The 15,478-nt window shown below is 44.0% G+C and overlaps 1 protein-coding gene across 2 annotated transcripts in view; it reads left to right on the top strand.

Moving 5' to 3' along the window:
• GOLM2 (golgi membrane protein 2) overlaps nucleotides 1-15,478 on the top strand; it is an 87,590-nt gene that overhangs the window by 37,698 nt on the left and 34,414 nt on the right. For both annotated transcript variants that reach the window (XM_068963986.1, XM_068963985.1), the window contains exons 4-6: nucleotides 1,102-1,192; nucleotides 5,895-6,039; nucleotides 6,335-6,415. In XM_068963986.1, coding sequence (XP_068820087.1) covers nucleotides 1,102-1,192; nucleotides 5,895-6,039; nucleotides 6,335-6,415 — 317 coding nt within the window. The remainder of the gene's footprint in view (nucleotides 1-1,101; nucleotides 1,193-5,894; nucleotides 6,040-6,334; nucleotides 6,416-15,478) is intronic.

Below are 15,478 nucleotides of genomic sequence, written 5' to 3'. Positions count from 1 at the left end.
ATTGATTCACCGTATTTTAAACTGTTTGTCCATTTCTGACATCTTACTCTTGCCAGCTATCAGTATGCGTCTACTACATACGTGGTTTTAATCTAATGGTGTTCAGGAATTTTCCATGTATCTTTAGGATTAAAGGTTGACATACTTAGAGGTAATAAATTAGTCCAGTATATTAGTATGCTAGAGCTTTTTTACTCTTTCCCAATTGCTGGACCGCTGTAGGAGTTTTCCTTTTCTCACTGTTACGATTATCAACTGGAAAAATCTTTGTGCAAAAAGGATTTTTTTTTCTTCTTATTTCACTGATTATATTCTAATACAGAACTTCTGAGATAGAATGTTTTATTGGTCTTATCACATATATGAAAGATTGCTTTGTAAAATGACTATACTAATTTATACTGTAAATGTTTCCCTGTAGCCCCACCAACATTGACTTTTATAATTCTAACTTAATTTCACTAGTATAGGAATAAGGAAAGTACTATATATACATACAGGAAGCTTAATTTGCATTTTAAATGGTGGAAGGTAACATTTTTCTATGTATCTGTTGTTTCTTTTTACATGAATGATCTTTCTGTGTTCTTTGCCTGCTTGTCCAGTTGAAATTCATAATTTTATCTGTTTGTGCCTTTACATTTTGTCTTGCTGGTTGCATTCTGTCTTTTTTATTAGTTTTTTCTGTTCTTGCTCTTTTTATGGTTTAGGCTTTTATTATTGTGTTGAAAGTATTGGGTTGGCCAAGAAGTTAGTTCGAGTTTTTCATAACATCTTACAGAAAAACGCAAACGAACTTTTTGGATAACTCAATACTATTTGATGACTCATCTGCTGCAACTGCTTAAAATTTCTTTTTAAAAATTCATCTTTCTAATTTTTTTTTAATTAGCTTTATCAATATTTTCATCTTCTATTAAGGACTCAGGTATTTTAAGAATTTTGACTGTGAGCTGTCTTCACGTCTGCTCTCTGCCCTCTTCTATCCACTCTCCTGCTGACTGAATGCTTTATCCATACAGATGTATGTTTTCAACTTCTAAACATCTTTGAGAATCTACCCAAGATATTATAGTCTAAAAGAATGACTTTCTAATTTAGTTTTCAGTGTGGACAACAGATCAAGGAGTTAAGAGCTCAGCATGAAGAAAATATTAAAAAGTTAGCAGCCCAGTTTTTGCAGGAACAAAAGGTAAATTTTAAAAATACTTAAAATATATTCTTGTTATAAATCTTATAATTTAGAAGTTAAAATTTGTATTTTTGTCATAAAACATATTTTTAAGTATTTTAGCCTATGTAATTCTAAAAATGACTTCAGTGGCTTTAGTACTGAGTAAATTAAACATTTGCAAAAATAAAACCTCAGCTCTTAAAACTAACTTTGAGCTAAATAACTTTTACCAGACTTTTAAAAGTAATTTTTGCTGTTTATTTCTCAGTTTGTAAGTGGATAATCATGTTACTGAAAAATCAGTTACTTTGTATTTTATGCTTTTGAGAAATAGGAAAAAAAAATTGAGAAACTTTTACTTACCAATCTTTGTTGTTTCTGATTCCTTTCTTGAAATACAGAAATGAAATGCTAGCCACTATTTTCATATTTTGGGGATAGCAAATTCTTTTGTTAAGTCATACAGTTCCAGTAGGTAAATATTATGGAAGTCTTGCTAGAAACAGAAGGAATTTTAAATTTACAAGTCTTGACGACACTCGCCTTTCACGGCCCGCAGTCTAGTCTGCCCAGCTATCGTCTGCATAAAGGCTTGTGATGTAGCGTAAAGAGAGGTTGAAGAGTGAACAGTGTTTTCCTTGGTCTTTGGTGGTCTCACATCTAAAGGACTAGAAGCTCAGGAAACCAGGTTTCCATGCTCTGTTTTTTCACCATTTTGCAACATGATATTGAGGGCATCTTTTTTTTAACCATAAAGTGAAACAGCTGCTGTCTGTCTGCAGCCTTCCTTGCAGAGACGTGGGGTAGGTTGCAGGGAGATGGCAGGCATGAGTGAGCTGCCTTAGTGGGGCTGAGGCCCGGGGGCAGCCAGTAGACAATGCCGGGACCCTGCATGCGCAGAGGGGCATAGCAGTGGTTTGGCCGAGAGTTTGTTCGCTTTTCCTGTAAGATCTTAACAGGGAAACCTGGGCGAGGTCTCTGAGCAACCCTGCAGAACTGGTGGCCCAGCCGGTAGAGCATCTGTCTACAGTGCGGGAGACCCGGGTTTGAGCCCTGGGTTGGGAAGATCCCCTGGAGAAGGAAATGACAATCCACTCCAGTACTGTTGCCTGGAAAATCCCATGGACAGAGGAGCCTGGTACGCTACAGTCTATGAGGTTGCAAAGAGTTGGACATGACTGAGCAACTTCACTTCACTTCACTTCATAGAACAGAAATGGAGAAGGCAATGGCACCCCACTCCCGCACTCTTGCCTGGAAAATCCCATGGACGGAGGAGCCTGGTGGGCTGCAGTCCATGGGGTTGCTAAGAGTCGGACGCGACTGAGCGACTTCACTTTGACTTTTCATTTTCATGCATTGGAGAAGGAAATGGCAACCTGCTCCAGTATTCTTGCCTAGAGAATCCCAGGGGTGGGGGAGCCTGGTGGGCTGCCGTCTATGGGGTCGCACAGAGTTGGACACGACTGAAGCGACTCAGCAGCAGCAGCAGCAGCAGCAGCAGCTTAGAACACAAAAGGACGAGGACCAGAGGCTTGCTGTTGGAACCGCGGCGTCACGAGCCCAGTGTATAAGTGATGGGAGAAGTTCGTTCTCTGCTCCCAAGAAGCAGTATGTCAGCTTTTTCCTTTCTCCTGGCAAGTGTGGTTCTCTCTTTCTGCTCTTCTATTTTAGCCTATTTTTATATTGTTAATTAACTAATATCCTGTCCCGTTCTTTGCCCTTATCCTGCCCTAAATGGAACAAGGTGGAGAGAAATAGAGGTGCTTAACCTTAAGTTCTCTTAAGAGAACGTCTTTCTAGGATGACACACCAGCGCCTCGTTCTGCTCCTCATCCTCAGTTTGTATTCTTCAGCTACCATGACTTAATTCTGTGAAATCTGAGTTGTTTTTCACAGGTACAAATCCATTATAAGCTATAAGAAACAAGCATAAGGTGTGTTCAGGGATTTTTTTCCTTAACCAAGTACATGCCTGTCTTAGAAATTACTCTGAGGAAGGGTCAGCAAACTAACTGCAACCTCCTGCCTTTTTCCCCCATACTGCCCATCAGCCAAAAAAAGTGGTTATTGCATTTTAAAAATGGTTAAAAAATCAAAAGAATGTTTTACGACATGGGAAAGCTGTAAGAGACTCGAATCTCAGTGTCTAGAAATACAGTTTATTAGAACACAGCCACACTCATTTGTGTACTGCTTTCCTGCTATCACAAAGGAAGGTTAGTTGTTACAGACCAGTGGAGACTTGGGTTCCCAGGTGGCTCAGTGGTGAAGAACCCTCCTGCCAGCACAGGACACCTGGAAGACACAGGCTCTGTCCCTGGGTTGGGAAGATCCCCTGGAGAAGGAAATGGCAGTCGACTCCAGCGTACTTGCTTGGGAAATCCCCTGGACAGAGGAGCCTACAGGGGACAGTCCCTGGGGTCGCAAAGAGTCGGGCACAGCTGAGCGCAGAGGAGACTTAAGAAGGCCTGGTGCTGAGCTGTGGCGCAGTGAAATGCGAGTGAGTGGATTCGTGCACGCAGCGTGGCGTCCCGGATTGGGTCCTGGGGCAGAAGAAGGCCTTAATGGAAAAAGCAGTGAAGTCTAAATGAAGGCTGGAGTTGAGTTAATCATGTGCTAATGCTGTTTTCTTAGGTTTGCAAATGTATCTTGCTAATGTGATGTTGACACTAAGGGAAATTGAGTGATTGGTAATTACTTTTCTATAAATTTGAATTATTTCAGAGTAAAAACTATATTTAAGAAGGAACTAGGTGCCCCCTTACCAAATCAACAATATTACACTTAGAAAGCCATCCTGTTTTATTAATTGTATTTATTATTGTCCATTCGCAGAAAACTGTTGTGTTAATAGTGAATCAAAGGACAATATCTTTGCTAAGTGTTTTAAATGGAGAAGTATTTTGGACCAGTAGTTTGTTGACTTTTAAGTTTCGTTTGTTTGTTTTATCCATATCATAAAGCTGTGGAGTACGTACTATGGAAGTTGCCTTATAATGTGGCATTACAGCGAAAATGCACAGAGATGCAGGACGGCTTAGGTTGTGTACCTCATGGATTTTCTCACCTTTGGTCTTTATACTGATATGTTCAGAAATTTCAGTTTATCATGTCATGCACCAGCAGTTAAGCTCTGAAAATTGGCTATTGCTTATCAAGTTCCCAAATCCTGTGGGAGTAAGAAAGATGGTTTGAATCCCTTTCCACACGTCTCCATCTTTGTAATCTTGAACAAACTATATAACTTCTTTAAGCCTCAGTTTTATTTTGCTTTCCTTAAAACTGTTCACTATCTCTACTAGAGGACAGGCTTGAAAACAAGTTGCAAACTGTGAGACATGGCAGGAGTATTGCCTGGTCCACCGGAATACCTACACTTGGTGGTCAAAGTGCCCGTTCTTCATTGTGACAAGTTCTCGCCGCTTGGCTCCTGTGTTTCTGGAGTTCCTGTGGATTTCGTAGCACCGTTGTTTTTTATAACATTTCCAGTGGTTACACTGCATAGTGCTTTAGAGTTGGCAAAGCATTTAATGTTGATATTATTATGCGTTAAATATTACTATGGCAACCCAAGCATGTGTACTTGATCCGTCCCTCTCCCAGTTTTCTGTGAGACAGCTCAACCAGTTAAGAGAAAACTAGGCCCCACAGGATTGGATCAGGCTTAATCACAACCTGCACTCCACTCCAGTACTCTTGCCTGGACAATCCCATGGACGGAGGAGCCTGGTGGGCTGCAGTCCATGGGGTCGCTAAGAGTCGGACACGACTGAGCAGTCGACTTCACTTTCCCTTTTCACTTTCCTGCACTGGAGAAGGAAATGGCAACCCACTCCAGTGTTTTTGCCTGTAGAATCCTAGGGACAGGGGAGCCTGGTGGATTGCCATCTGTGGGGTCGCACAGAGTCGGACACGACTGAAGCGACTTAGCAGCAGCAGCAATCATAACCTGAAGATTCAAGGTTCCCCGGAGGCGGCATGGTCAGGTGAGGGAGGTTACAGGGAGCACTGGCTTGCGTACTGTTCTGCCATCCTTCCTGTGCTTGAGTGGCGGAGCACCTGGGAAGAGTTCGCCTGTTTTCCACCTTGCTGTTTCTGCCCGGGGAAGAACCTGAGTGTCGATAGCCATCGATCCCACTTGAGGGGGTCCCTGGGTGCCAGCCTCCTGCTGTCTGCTCTCCTGCTTGGTTAAAACATGCCGTCCAGAACCCATGCTCCCCCCAGGCCTCTGCAGCCAGCGCTCAGCAAGACTGTCTTCTGACAGTCACTCCCTCAGCATAGCCAAAGGGTGTTATCTCTGCCTGACATTTTAGGCCATTTGTTGTAATTAGAGACTTTAAAAAAAATACTTATTCTTTGACTTCATATTAGGTATAAAAACTGAACAAAAAAATAATATTACGTCCCATATCTCTTAAGTGTTTGGAATTTGGACCCATGGTATGTATTTCAGGATATTTAGTTTATTTCAGAATATTTAGTCAAAAAAAGAACTATTTCAGAATATTTAGTTAATATTAACTAAATATTAACATTTAGTTAATAGAATGAACTGTTTCAGAATATTAAGTATTTGGAATTTGGACCCATGGTATGTATTTCCAAAAAAATGAATTGTTTCAGAATGTTTAGTTAACACAATAATGTTTAGTTGTGTCAATAGTTTAACATTTTGAGCTGAAAAATACTTAACTGTTGGCAAATCTTACTCTTACAGCAAGAGGCCCACAAGTTTGAATCAAAAGGTGGGAATGAACTGGATTCGGACAATCATGCAGTGCCTAAAAGCGTTCCGGAAGCTGCTGAGGACGGTGCAGGCAAGAGCGGAGAGCCCTCGAGCCGCCACACTCCACACGGGAAAGGTGCTGCTACTGTCTTATGTTAAGACTGAACTGACTTCTTCTCACTTTGAAGTGAACGTTTTCGGTCGTAAAGAATATTGTTTGATTTTACTTCCGTTATGTGTAGGTATCTGTTTCAAATGTGGATCCTTTAACAGAGAAGAAAAAAATAATAAGTCTATAGAGTTATACCTGTGTCCAAAGCAAGATTTATAGATACTCATTCGATGTAGCCCATTGCTTTACAAACTGATTGTTACATTCCTTCAATGTATGTAAGGAAAAATACAGAATTATGTTTTTGTTACTTGAGCAGAACAAATCAAACGAGGTGGTGATGCAGGCATGCCTGGAATAGAAGAGAATGACCTTGCAAAAGCTGAAGATGTTCCTGTTGGTAAGAGTTACTAGATTTTAACTGAAGCAATCATCTTATTTTTCATGTGACTGTTTTTTTTTTGAGTAACACCTGAGAAAAGTCATATATATCTTGGGGACCACTATTTTCAGTTAACTAGGTGAGGTGAGGTGAGGTGAAGTCGCTCAGTCGTGTCCGACTCTTTGCGACCCCGTGGACTGTAGCCTACCAGGCCCCTCCATCCATGGGATTCTCCAGGCAAGAATACTGGAGTGGGTTGCCATTTCCTTCTCCAGGGGATCTTCCTGACCCAGGGATCGAACCCAGGTCTCCCGCACTGGAGGCAGACGCTTTAACCTCTGAGCCACCAGGGATTAATTCCCAGAATATAATTGCTTTAGATATAATTTTATGGAAAATTTTGCTGAAGTGTATAAATACTTGTTTTTGCCTGAAGAGTCAAACATATTTGAACTTTTTCTTGATGACTCAAGCGTTATTGCTCATGACAGTTCCGCTATATGTTCAGGCTGCTTAAGTATATGTGGTTTCTTCTTCCAGGCTGAATGTTCCTAGATTGTGGTGGTGTCGGTATGCTTTGATATGGCAGAATAATACCCTTATGTAGGCTTTTAGGACTTGGCATGTCGTTTCAGTTAATCACCCTACAGTTTAAGCAGCTTATTCCCTTTCTCCCCCCTCTTAGGGCCACTTCTGCTCAGCGTACGTGTCTTCATTAACGCGTCTGCGTCTTTCTCTCTGTTCGGTCCGTATCACTGCTGCTGTCCTAATCCCATGCAGCTTTTTTCATGCCTCCCTGTTTTTCTTACCATTTCTGTGTTTGTCTCTTAGCTATCGTAGATACCCTTCCATGCTGACTCCAGTTTATTCTGAAAAATAGGAAGTAAAGCATATCTTTGGTTCTTCTTAGCTGTTTTCATTCCTTTTCAATCTCCGTGATTATTTCTGTAGTTATAGCTCATTGTTTGTGGCTGAAATTGCTGAGTGTCTGAGGTCCAAGTGAATGAATGAATATCAACAATGCTGCAATCTAGGAACATTTAGCCTGAAAGAAATAAACCACTTATACTTTTAGTAAACATAAGTAGCTTGAACACAGCATAACTGTCATCAGCAATAACTCTGAGTCATCAAGAAAAAGTTCAGATATGTTTGACTCTTAAGGCAAAAACAATTAGTCCTTTCCATGTATAGTTTTCCTATCTTCTCAAATTCTTTCATATCCATATTCTTTTGAGTTGCCAGTTCAGTGTATTCCCTCAAAGTAAAGTTCAGGGCAAGAGCAAGAACATGAGTTCATAAATAAGGAGTAAGGATGATCATGTGTTTTTTTGTAAGGCCATGAAGTAATCCAGTGATTCTTAAAGTATGCTTCTTGAACCAGCAGTGTCAGCCTTACCCAGGGACTTATTTAACAGAAACACATATTCTTAGGTCCCGTTCCAGACGGACAGCGTAAGAAATTCTTGGAATATAGCCAAACGGACTGCGTTTTAACAAGCTCTCCAGGTGATTTTGGTCTTTGCTAATGTTTTAGAACCACTGGCTTCGATGTTAAAGAAATATTGAAGGCAAGGACCGTGTATTCTTCTGAATTTTTGCCGTACTTACCCTAGTCCTAGACTCACTGAGGTTTAGGTTGATTATAAAGATATTGTGCTTACTTTTTAAAAATTAAATGGAAGGTTCTTTAAATTCTATAGTGCTTTACAATTTTCAAAAGTTTCACACACATGATTTCATATAGTCCCATAAAATAGCGGTCTTTTCCCGCCTACCCTACATGCCCCCCTTTCTGCGCTCTCCCCACGGGCGACCGCTAGGGTGCTCTCTTCATCGGGAGTCTGCCCCTCTGCTTCCTTTTTGTCCCAGTCACTAGCTTGCTGTAGTTTTTATGCTCCACATGTGAGTGACATCGCCAGCGTTACCTTCCTGTCTGCCTCACTTCATTCAGCAAAATGCCCTCCAAGTCCGTACACGTTGCTGCAAATGACAAAAGTTCACTCTTTTCCACGGCTGAGTAGTATTCCTCTGTGTGTGTGTGTGTGTGTGTGCGCGTGTGTGCATGTGCGCGTGTGCGTGTGTGCGTGTGTGTGCATGCACCACATCTTTGTCTGTTCAGCTGCTTTTGGACCCTTAGGTTGCCCCCATACCCTGGCACTTGTAAATGACGCCGCTGAGAACACTAGGGTGCACGCATCTTTCCGCACGGTGGTGCTGCTGCGTGCGTGCTCACCCTGGGGTGGGCGCGGGGCCGTGCGGTGGCTCTGGTTTTAGTGTCTGAGAAACCGCCACATTATGTTCGCACCAACAGTGCGCCAGTGGACTAGTCTTCCTTTAGCTTTGATTTTCTGAATTTGAAAATGATATGCTGTGAAGCAGTCTTTTTGTTTGTTTGGGCATTGATCTTGCTCTGTGTTCTCTGAGCTTCCTGGATCTGTAGTTTTTTGTTTGACGTTAATTTGGCAGAAATTCTGTCATTATACGTCAGATATTTCTTCTGGTCTTTTCTCTCTTCTTCTGGTATTCTTGTTACACATACGTTACCCTTTTTACGGTTGTCTTAGGTACTTGGTTCTGTTTTTTCCTAGTCTTTGTCCTCTTTGCTTTTCTGTTTTTGAGGATGCTGTCGATAAACCCTTTAACTCAGAGCTCCTTTCCTCAGTTTTGTCCAGCCTACTACTAATCCCGTCAGAGGCATTCTTCACCTCTGTTACAGTGTTTTCCATCTCTAGTATTTCTTTTTTATTCTTTCTAGGGTTTCTGTCTCTGTACTTCGATTGCCCGTCTATTCCTGCGTGCTGTCTACTTGATCCGACAGAGTTCTTAGCATCGTAGCTGCGGTTCTTTTGCGTTCCCGGGCGATAGCCCCTCATTCCTGCCGAGTCTGTTCGGAAGCTCGCTCTCTTTTCAGGGCAGTCCGTGCCTCTCAGTGTGCCTTGTGGGTTTCCTCGATGCCTCGGTGTGGCGCGCACACCGGGGCAGCGCCCCTGCTGTTCCCTGGTGGTGAGCTGTGGGGAGGGCACGCACTCCCTGGCTCTGCGGTTGGCTCTCAGCCTTTCAGTGAGCCTGTGCCTCTGGAGTCTGAACTTCACAAGTGCTTCTCAGTTTTTTCCTTCCCCTCTTAGGTGGGACAGGGTGGCTTGAGGGAGCTAGAGTTGGGTGTTTTCCTTCCATAGGCCACTTAGACTCTGATAATGCCCTAGCAAGCTAGGCGCTGTTTACCTGGTTTCTGCAAAGGGTAGACCTTACTAGGGAAAGAAAGCTTTGTGTCCTTTTGCCCTCCCCCAACCCTCAGGGGGCTTTCTCCAGTATTTACCTGGGAATCTACTTGAGCTCCTGGAGTAAATTCCCTGACTTTGTGGGAGCCCCCTCTGTGACTGGGCCCCCTAGAGTTTAACTCTGAGCTGTCCGCACTGAGCCTCTGTTTTAACTCTGCGCTGTCCGCACTGAGCCTCTGGCAACTAACCAGGTGCAGCTCAGGGCTCCCCGCCCTGGCTTCTGTGGCAGCTTCTGTCCATTAGCCTCTCCTGTAAGCCGAGACTCCCTGCATTTGTCTGTCTCTCTTATAGGATGGTACCAATCTGCTCTGTGTCTTCCTCTTATGGACCTAGAAGAGCTGTTGATTTTTCAGCCTGTTTTAGCTGTTTCCTTGTTGTTAGGATACAGTGGCAAAAAGCTCCTTATATGCAGACCCAGGAACCAGAAGTCTTCTGGATTAATTTTGAATCTCTGGACTGTTGGTGCTTTTACAGAAGAATTTTGAGTGTAAAGACTATTTTAATATAGTCACTGGTGAAAAGAAACTCTGAGCTGTACAGTCCGTCAGAGCGAACACAGAGCAAAGCCGTGCTGTGTCTTCGTGCCTTGAGTGCGCAGTATGCTCATGCCTTGCACATCCAGGGTCCCAATAAATGTGTGCGGTTGAATTTCCAGAATATCCTTAGTGGCGGGGTAGTGGTCTCTAGAGTCAAACTGCTGGATTCGGACCCTTGGCGCTGCCTTTTCACAGGCATGTGACCATTTATTTGCCCTTATCCTTATCAATGAGATGGGATTGTAAGTTTCAACCTCATAGGGTGGATGTGAGGTTTGAATGTAAAGCTCCAAGAGGCTTGGTGGTAAAGAATCCCCCTGCCAGGCAGGAGACACAGGTTCAGTCCCTTGATTGGGAAGATCCCCTGGATAAGGAAACAGCAGTCCACTCCAGTATTTTTGCCTGGGAAATCCCGTAGACAGAGGAGCCTGGCGGCTGCAGTCCAGGGGGCTGCGGAGAGTCAGATGGGACTGAGCGAATAAACAGCAGCCGCCCAGAGCAGCGCCGGGTGTGTGGCCTGCGCTGCGCACCGTCAGCCCCAGCCACCACCGCTGCTGCCGCGACCGCTTATGTCATTAGGAGCGTGCTCTCACCTCCCTGTCACTCCTGTTATGGAGTATTGTCTCTTCTCCCTGAAGTCATCTATGTAATAGTTCTATACACCAGCACAAGTTCCAGTGTGTATGTGGGCTCCCTAGTGACTGCAGAGCAACAATCCCACAGAGGAAGCAGAGAAGAGAGCACATGCTTGTGAATTAAGCCGCCCCACGTGCTGACGGCCGTGTTGTTGACGATGCAGGACGGCGCTGGAGACCACAGCAGGGCACTGCTGAGCCTGAGACGCGGCTCCGGGCCCGCCACGCGGCGCACGGCCCGCGCCTGCGGTCGGTGCGGTCCTTGAGGCTTCAGCTTCCAGAGGCAGGGAGCCAGGTCTTAATGGGCTTGGTTTGTTTTTAATGTCGGTTTGGAGCTAGTCACAAGATTCTACAGGAGTCTTGCAGCTTAGATTTAGAAACATTCCAAATATATAGAAAAACATAGAGAGTAATATAATGAATAGTCAAGTATCCACTGCCGTCTAAAAATTAAAAAAAACAAAAAAATAATGTAACAGCTTGCCACATTTGTTTCAGATATTTCTGTTATTGGTATTATTGTTAAAGGAAAAAGACATAACCGATAAATTGAAGCCTCCCTTTGTCCCCTCCAGATGCCAATCCTGCCTCTTCTTCCCAGATACGCTATGATATCTATTTCCCAGACATCTATTCTCCAGACACACTGTATACATAGAAGATACACTATGCTGAGATTCAGTCAGTTCAGTTCAGTCGCTCAGGCGCATCCGACTCTTTGCGACCCCATGAATCGCAGCATGCCAGGCCTCCCTGTCCATCACCATCTCCTGGAGTTCACTCAGACTCATGTCCATCGAGCCAGTGATGCCATCCAGCCATCTCATCCTCGGTCGTCCCCTTCTCCTCCTGCCCCCAATCCCTCCCAGCATCAGGGTCTTTTCCAATGAGTCAACTCTTCACATGAGGTGGCCAAAGTACTGGAGTTTCAGCTTTAGTATCATTCCCTCCAAAGAAATCCCAGGGCTGATCTCCTTTAGGATGGACTGGTTGGATCTCCTTGCAGTCCAAGGGACTCTCAAGAGTCTTCTCCAACACCACAGTTCAAAAGCATCAGTTCTTGCTGAGACTGGTGTATATCAATCTCATACATTTGTTTTAGGCTTTAAGGCCTTTGTAAACATCTGTAAAGCTACACAGTGCTGTTTTGTCAGCTTCTTGAACTTAACTAAGCGATGACTGGGGCTCGCCCGGTGGCCCCACGACCCCACGGTCGGGGCCCCATGTTCCCAGTGCAGGGGCGTGGGTCCGACCCCCGGTCCGGGAACTGAGGTCCCACGTGCCACGTGGTGCAGCCAAGAGGTAATAAAGAAGCAAACGATGTCTTACTGTGTCTTATTCTGCAGCTTGTTTCTTCGCCTCAGTATTTTGCTTTTGAGACTTGCCTGTATTATACCTATGACTTTTTAACAGTTATAATTCTTTCACTATATAAATACACCATAATTCATCTATTCATGTGTAATGAACAGGCCACTTCCAGTTTTTTGTTGTTTAAAACAGATAGTACAGTGGGCATTCCTGGATGCGTGTTTCCTTGTGCACATGAGAGCTGGGATGCTTCTAGAGCTTGATTAGTACATGGATATAAAAAGGTGAGGCTGTTGTCGTCTAGAGGTCAGGCCTGGGGGTCTGGCTGTCCTGAGCCCTACCCAGTCACTGAGTGTTGAGATCAACAGCTCAGCAGTCTGTTAATCTGTAAACAGGTCCCAGCACAGTGGCTGCAAAGCTCAGCACGGGGATGTGACCCTAGAAGAAAATACTCGCGTCACAGGGTATCCTCACCTTTACCATTCTTACACCAGCTCACATTTCTGCCAGTGATATGTGACAGTTTTGTTTATCCACATCCTCGCTGATATTTGGGTTTGCTATACTTTAAACTCTTTGCCAATCTGAAATGATACCTTAAATTTGCCTTGGTATTAATTTCATTAAACATCTCTTCATATTTGTATTGGCCATTTTTGTTGCCTTCTGTGATTTGCCTGGTGATCATTTTTGCCCATTTTTCTATTGGATTGTTGGTGTTTTCCGTACTGACTCTTAAGAGTTCCTGAACAGTACGCAGTGCAAATATTTTTCCATGTTATGCATATTAACAGAGAGGAAAACCTTATTTCTTACTTGGAAATTTACCCAAACTCAGTAAAACTTGCCTCTAATGATTTACTTTGGGGGAAAACTCCTTAAAGATACAAAGATTTTTTAGGTACCTAAGCAATTGGAAGTTCTTTTCTAATTTAATAATTTATAAAGAAAAGTAACTCCTTTTGGTTTTCTAATGTTAGGTAGAGCTACTCTATTTATAAGATAAGTTATTTTCTAGAACAGAAGGCTTCTACCTTGGCCATATACTGGAATCATGGTGAGGTAAAAAAAAAAAAAAGACCAATATCTGAGTCCCACTCAGAGATGTTTATTGCGTATTTGATGTGAGATGCAGCTAGGGCTCTGAATGTTTAAACGCTTCATAAGCGACTGTATTGTGTAGCCAACCTGGAAGACTGCGCTCGGGGGATTCTCTAGATCTGCACTGCCCAACACACTAGCCGCTGATCACAGGTAGCTGTTTAAATTCAGTAAACTGAGTAACGGGCTTCCCTGGTGGCGCAGAGGTGAAAGTGTCTGCCTGCAATGCGGGAGCCCCGGGTTCGATCCCTGGGTCGGGAAGAGCTGCCGGAAGAGATGGCAGAAATGGCAACCAACTCCAGGAATCTTGCCTGGAGAATCCGATGGACAGTAGAAGCCTGATGGGCTACAGCGTGTGGGGTCGCAAAGAGTCGGACACGCCTGAGTGACTTCACTTACTTTACTGAGTGAACTGCGCTTTCACTTCCTGGGTCTCTCACGCCTTCGGTCATGCTGGCTTCGCGTCCAGTAGTTAACAGTCGCCGTGGCTCCTGGCTGTTGTATCAGCGCGGGTATGGGGCATTTCCATCACTGCAGAAAACCCTATTCGTTAGTGCTGATCGAAACTGGTCATTGGCTTTGTTTCTGCGGAAAAAGACTGAGGGCAGCGATAGAAAAGCGTCTTTCCATTACATAAGCTTTTGAAAACCTTTTGAATGTTGGTTTCAAAATTTCATAAGGTAATTTTATGAAATACCTACTTAAAAAATAAATATTTTTAGAATATTAAAGAGAGCATTAAAAAAAAGAGCGATCATTACAGTGATATTTGAGAGGAGAAAAAGGGCAGGTCAGTGTTGATCTTGTTATTTGAGGACATGGCTTTTCACTCTGAGCTGTGATCCCCACTTTTAAAGTAGGACTTGTAGCATCTCGTTTGAATGTGAAGGATGCTCAGTGAAGGCCCTGCACTGTGATGGCTCAGAGGTCCGGGGACTCCAAGCACTCCGTGACCTCTGTTAGTTTTGTTCAGCTCCCAACCCTGCAGCAGGCGCTGTGTGTTGGGTCCGATAGAGTCTCACACTGTGTAGTCACAGCCCAGGCCTTGGTCAGAGACCCAAGGGGAGCGTCCCGCCGATTTTGGTCCCCGTCTCACTGCACACCGCTCCTTTCTCTGTAGTGTTTTGCCCTTCAAACTCCAGCCACACAGCAACCCAGTCTGCCTCCTCTACTTACTGAGACTGTTCACCTCATGGATATCCCTTCTTTCAAGGGTTGGTTTTATACTGCTGGTTGTCCAGTACCTGAAAACAGCAGGCTTATCTCTTTTGACTATATTAAGAATTGTTCAGGATGTGAGAGAGGGTAAGGCCCATACTAGTTATTATGTCATGGGTAGCAGCAGAAATTAATATTCAGTTCAGTTCAGTCGCTCAGTCGTGTCCGACTCTTTGAGACCCCATGAACTGCAGCACACCAGGCCTCCCTGTCTATCACCAACTCCCGGAGTCCACCCAAACCCACGTCCATTGAGTCAGTGATGCCATCCAACCATCTCATCCTCTGTTGTCCCCTTCTCCTCCTGCCCTCAATCTTTCCCAGCATCAAGGTTTGTCCAGCGAGTCAGCACTTCACATCAGGTGGCCACAGTATTGGAGTTTCAGCTTCAACATCAGTCCTTCCAATGAACACCCAGGACTGATCTCCTTTAGCATGGACTGGTTGAATCTCCTCGCAGTTCAAGGGACTCCCAAGAGTCTTCTCCAACACCACAGTTCAAAAGCATCAATTCTTCTGCACTCAGCTGTCTTTATAGTCCAACTCTCACATCCATACATGACCACTGGAAAAACCATAGCCTTGACTAGATGGAACTTTGTTGGCAAAGTAATGTCTCTGCTTTTGAATATGCTGTCTAGGTTGGTCGTAACTTTTCTTCCAAGGAGTAAGCGTCTTTTAATTTCATGGCTGCAATCACCATCTGCAGTGATTTTGGAGCCCCCAAAAATAAAGTCAGCCACTGTTTCCACTGTTTCCCCATCTCTCTATTTCCCATGAAGTGATGGGACCAGATGCCATGATCTTCGTTTTCTGAATGTTGAGCTTTAAGCCAACTTTTTCACTCTCTCCTTTCACTTTCATCAAGAGGCTGTTTAGTTCTTCTTCACTTTCTGCCATAAGGGTGGTGTGATGTCATCTGCATATCTGAGGTGATTGATATTTCTCCCGGCAATCTTGATTCCAGCTTGTGCTCTTTCCAGCCCAGCGTTTCTCATG

This window comes from Capricornis sumatraensis, chromosome 2 (assembly GCF_032405125.1).
Source record: "Capricornis sumatraensis isolate serow.1 chromosome 2, serow.2, whole genome shotgun sequence".
Classification (NCBI taxonomy): Eukaryota; Metazoa; Chordata; class Mammalia; order Artiodactyla; family Bovidae; genus Capricornis; species Capricornis sumatraensis.
This window is presented reverse-complemented; position numbering and strand designations above follow the sequence as displayed.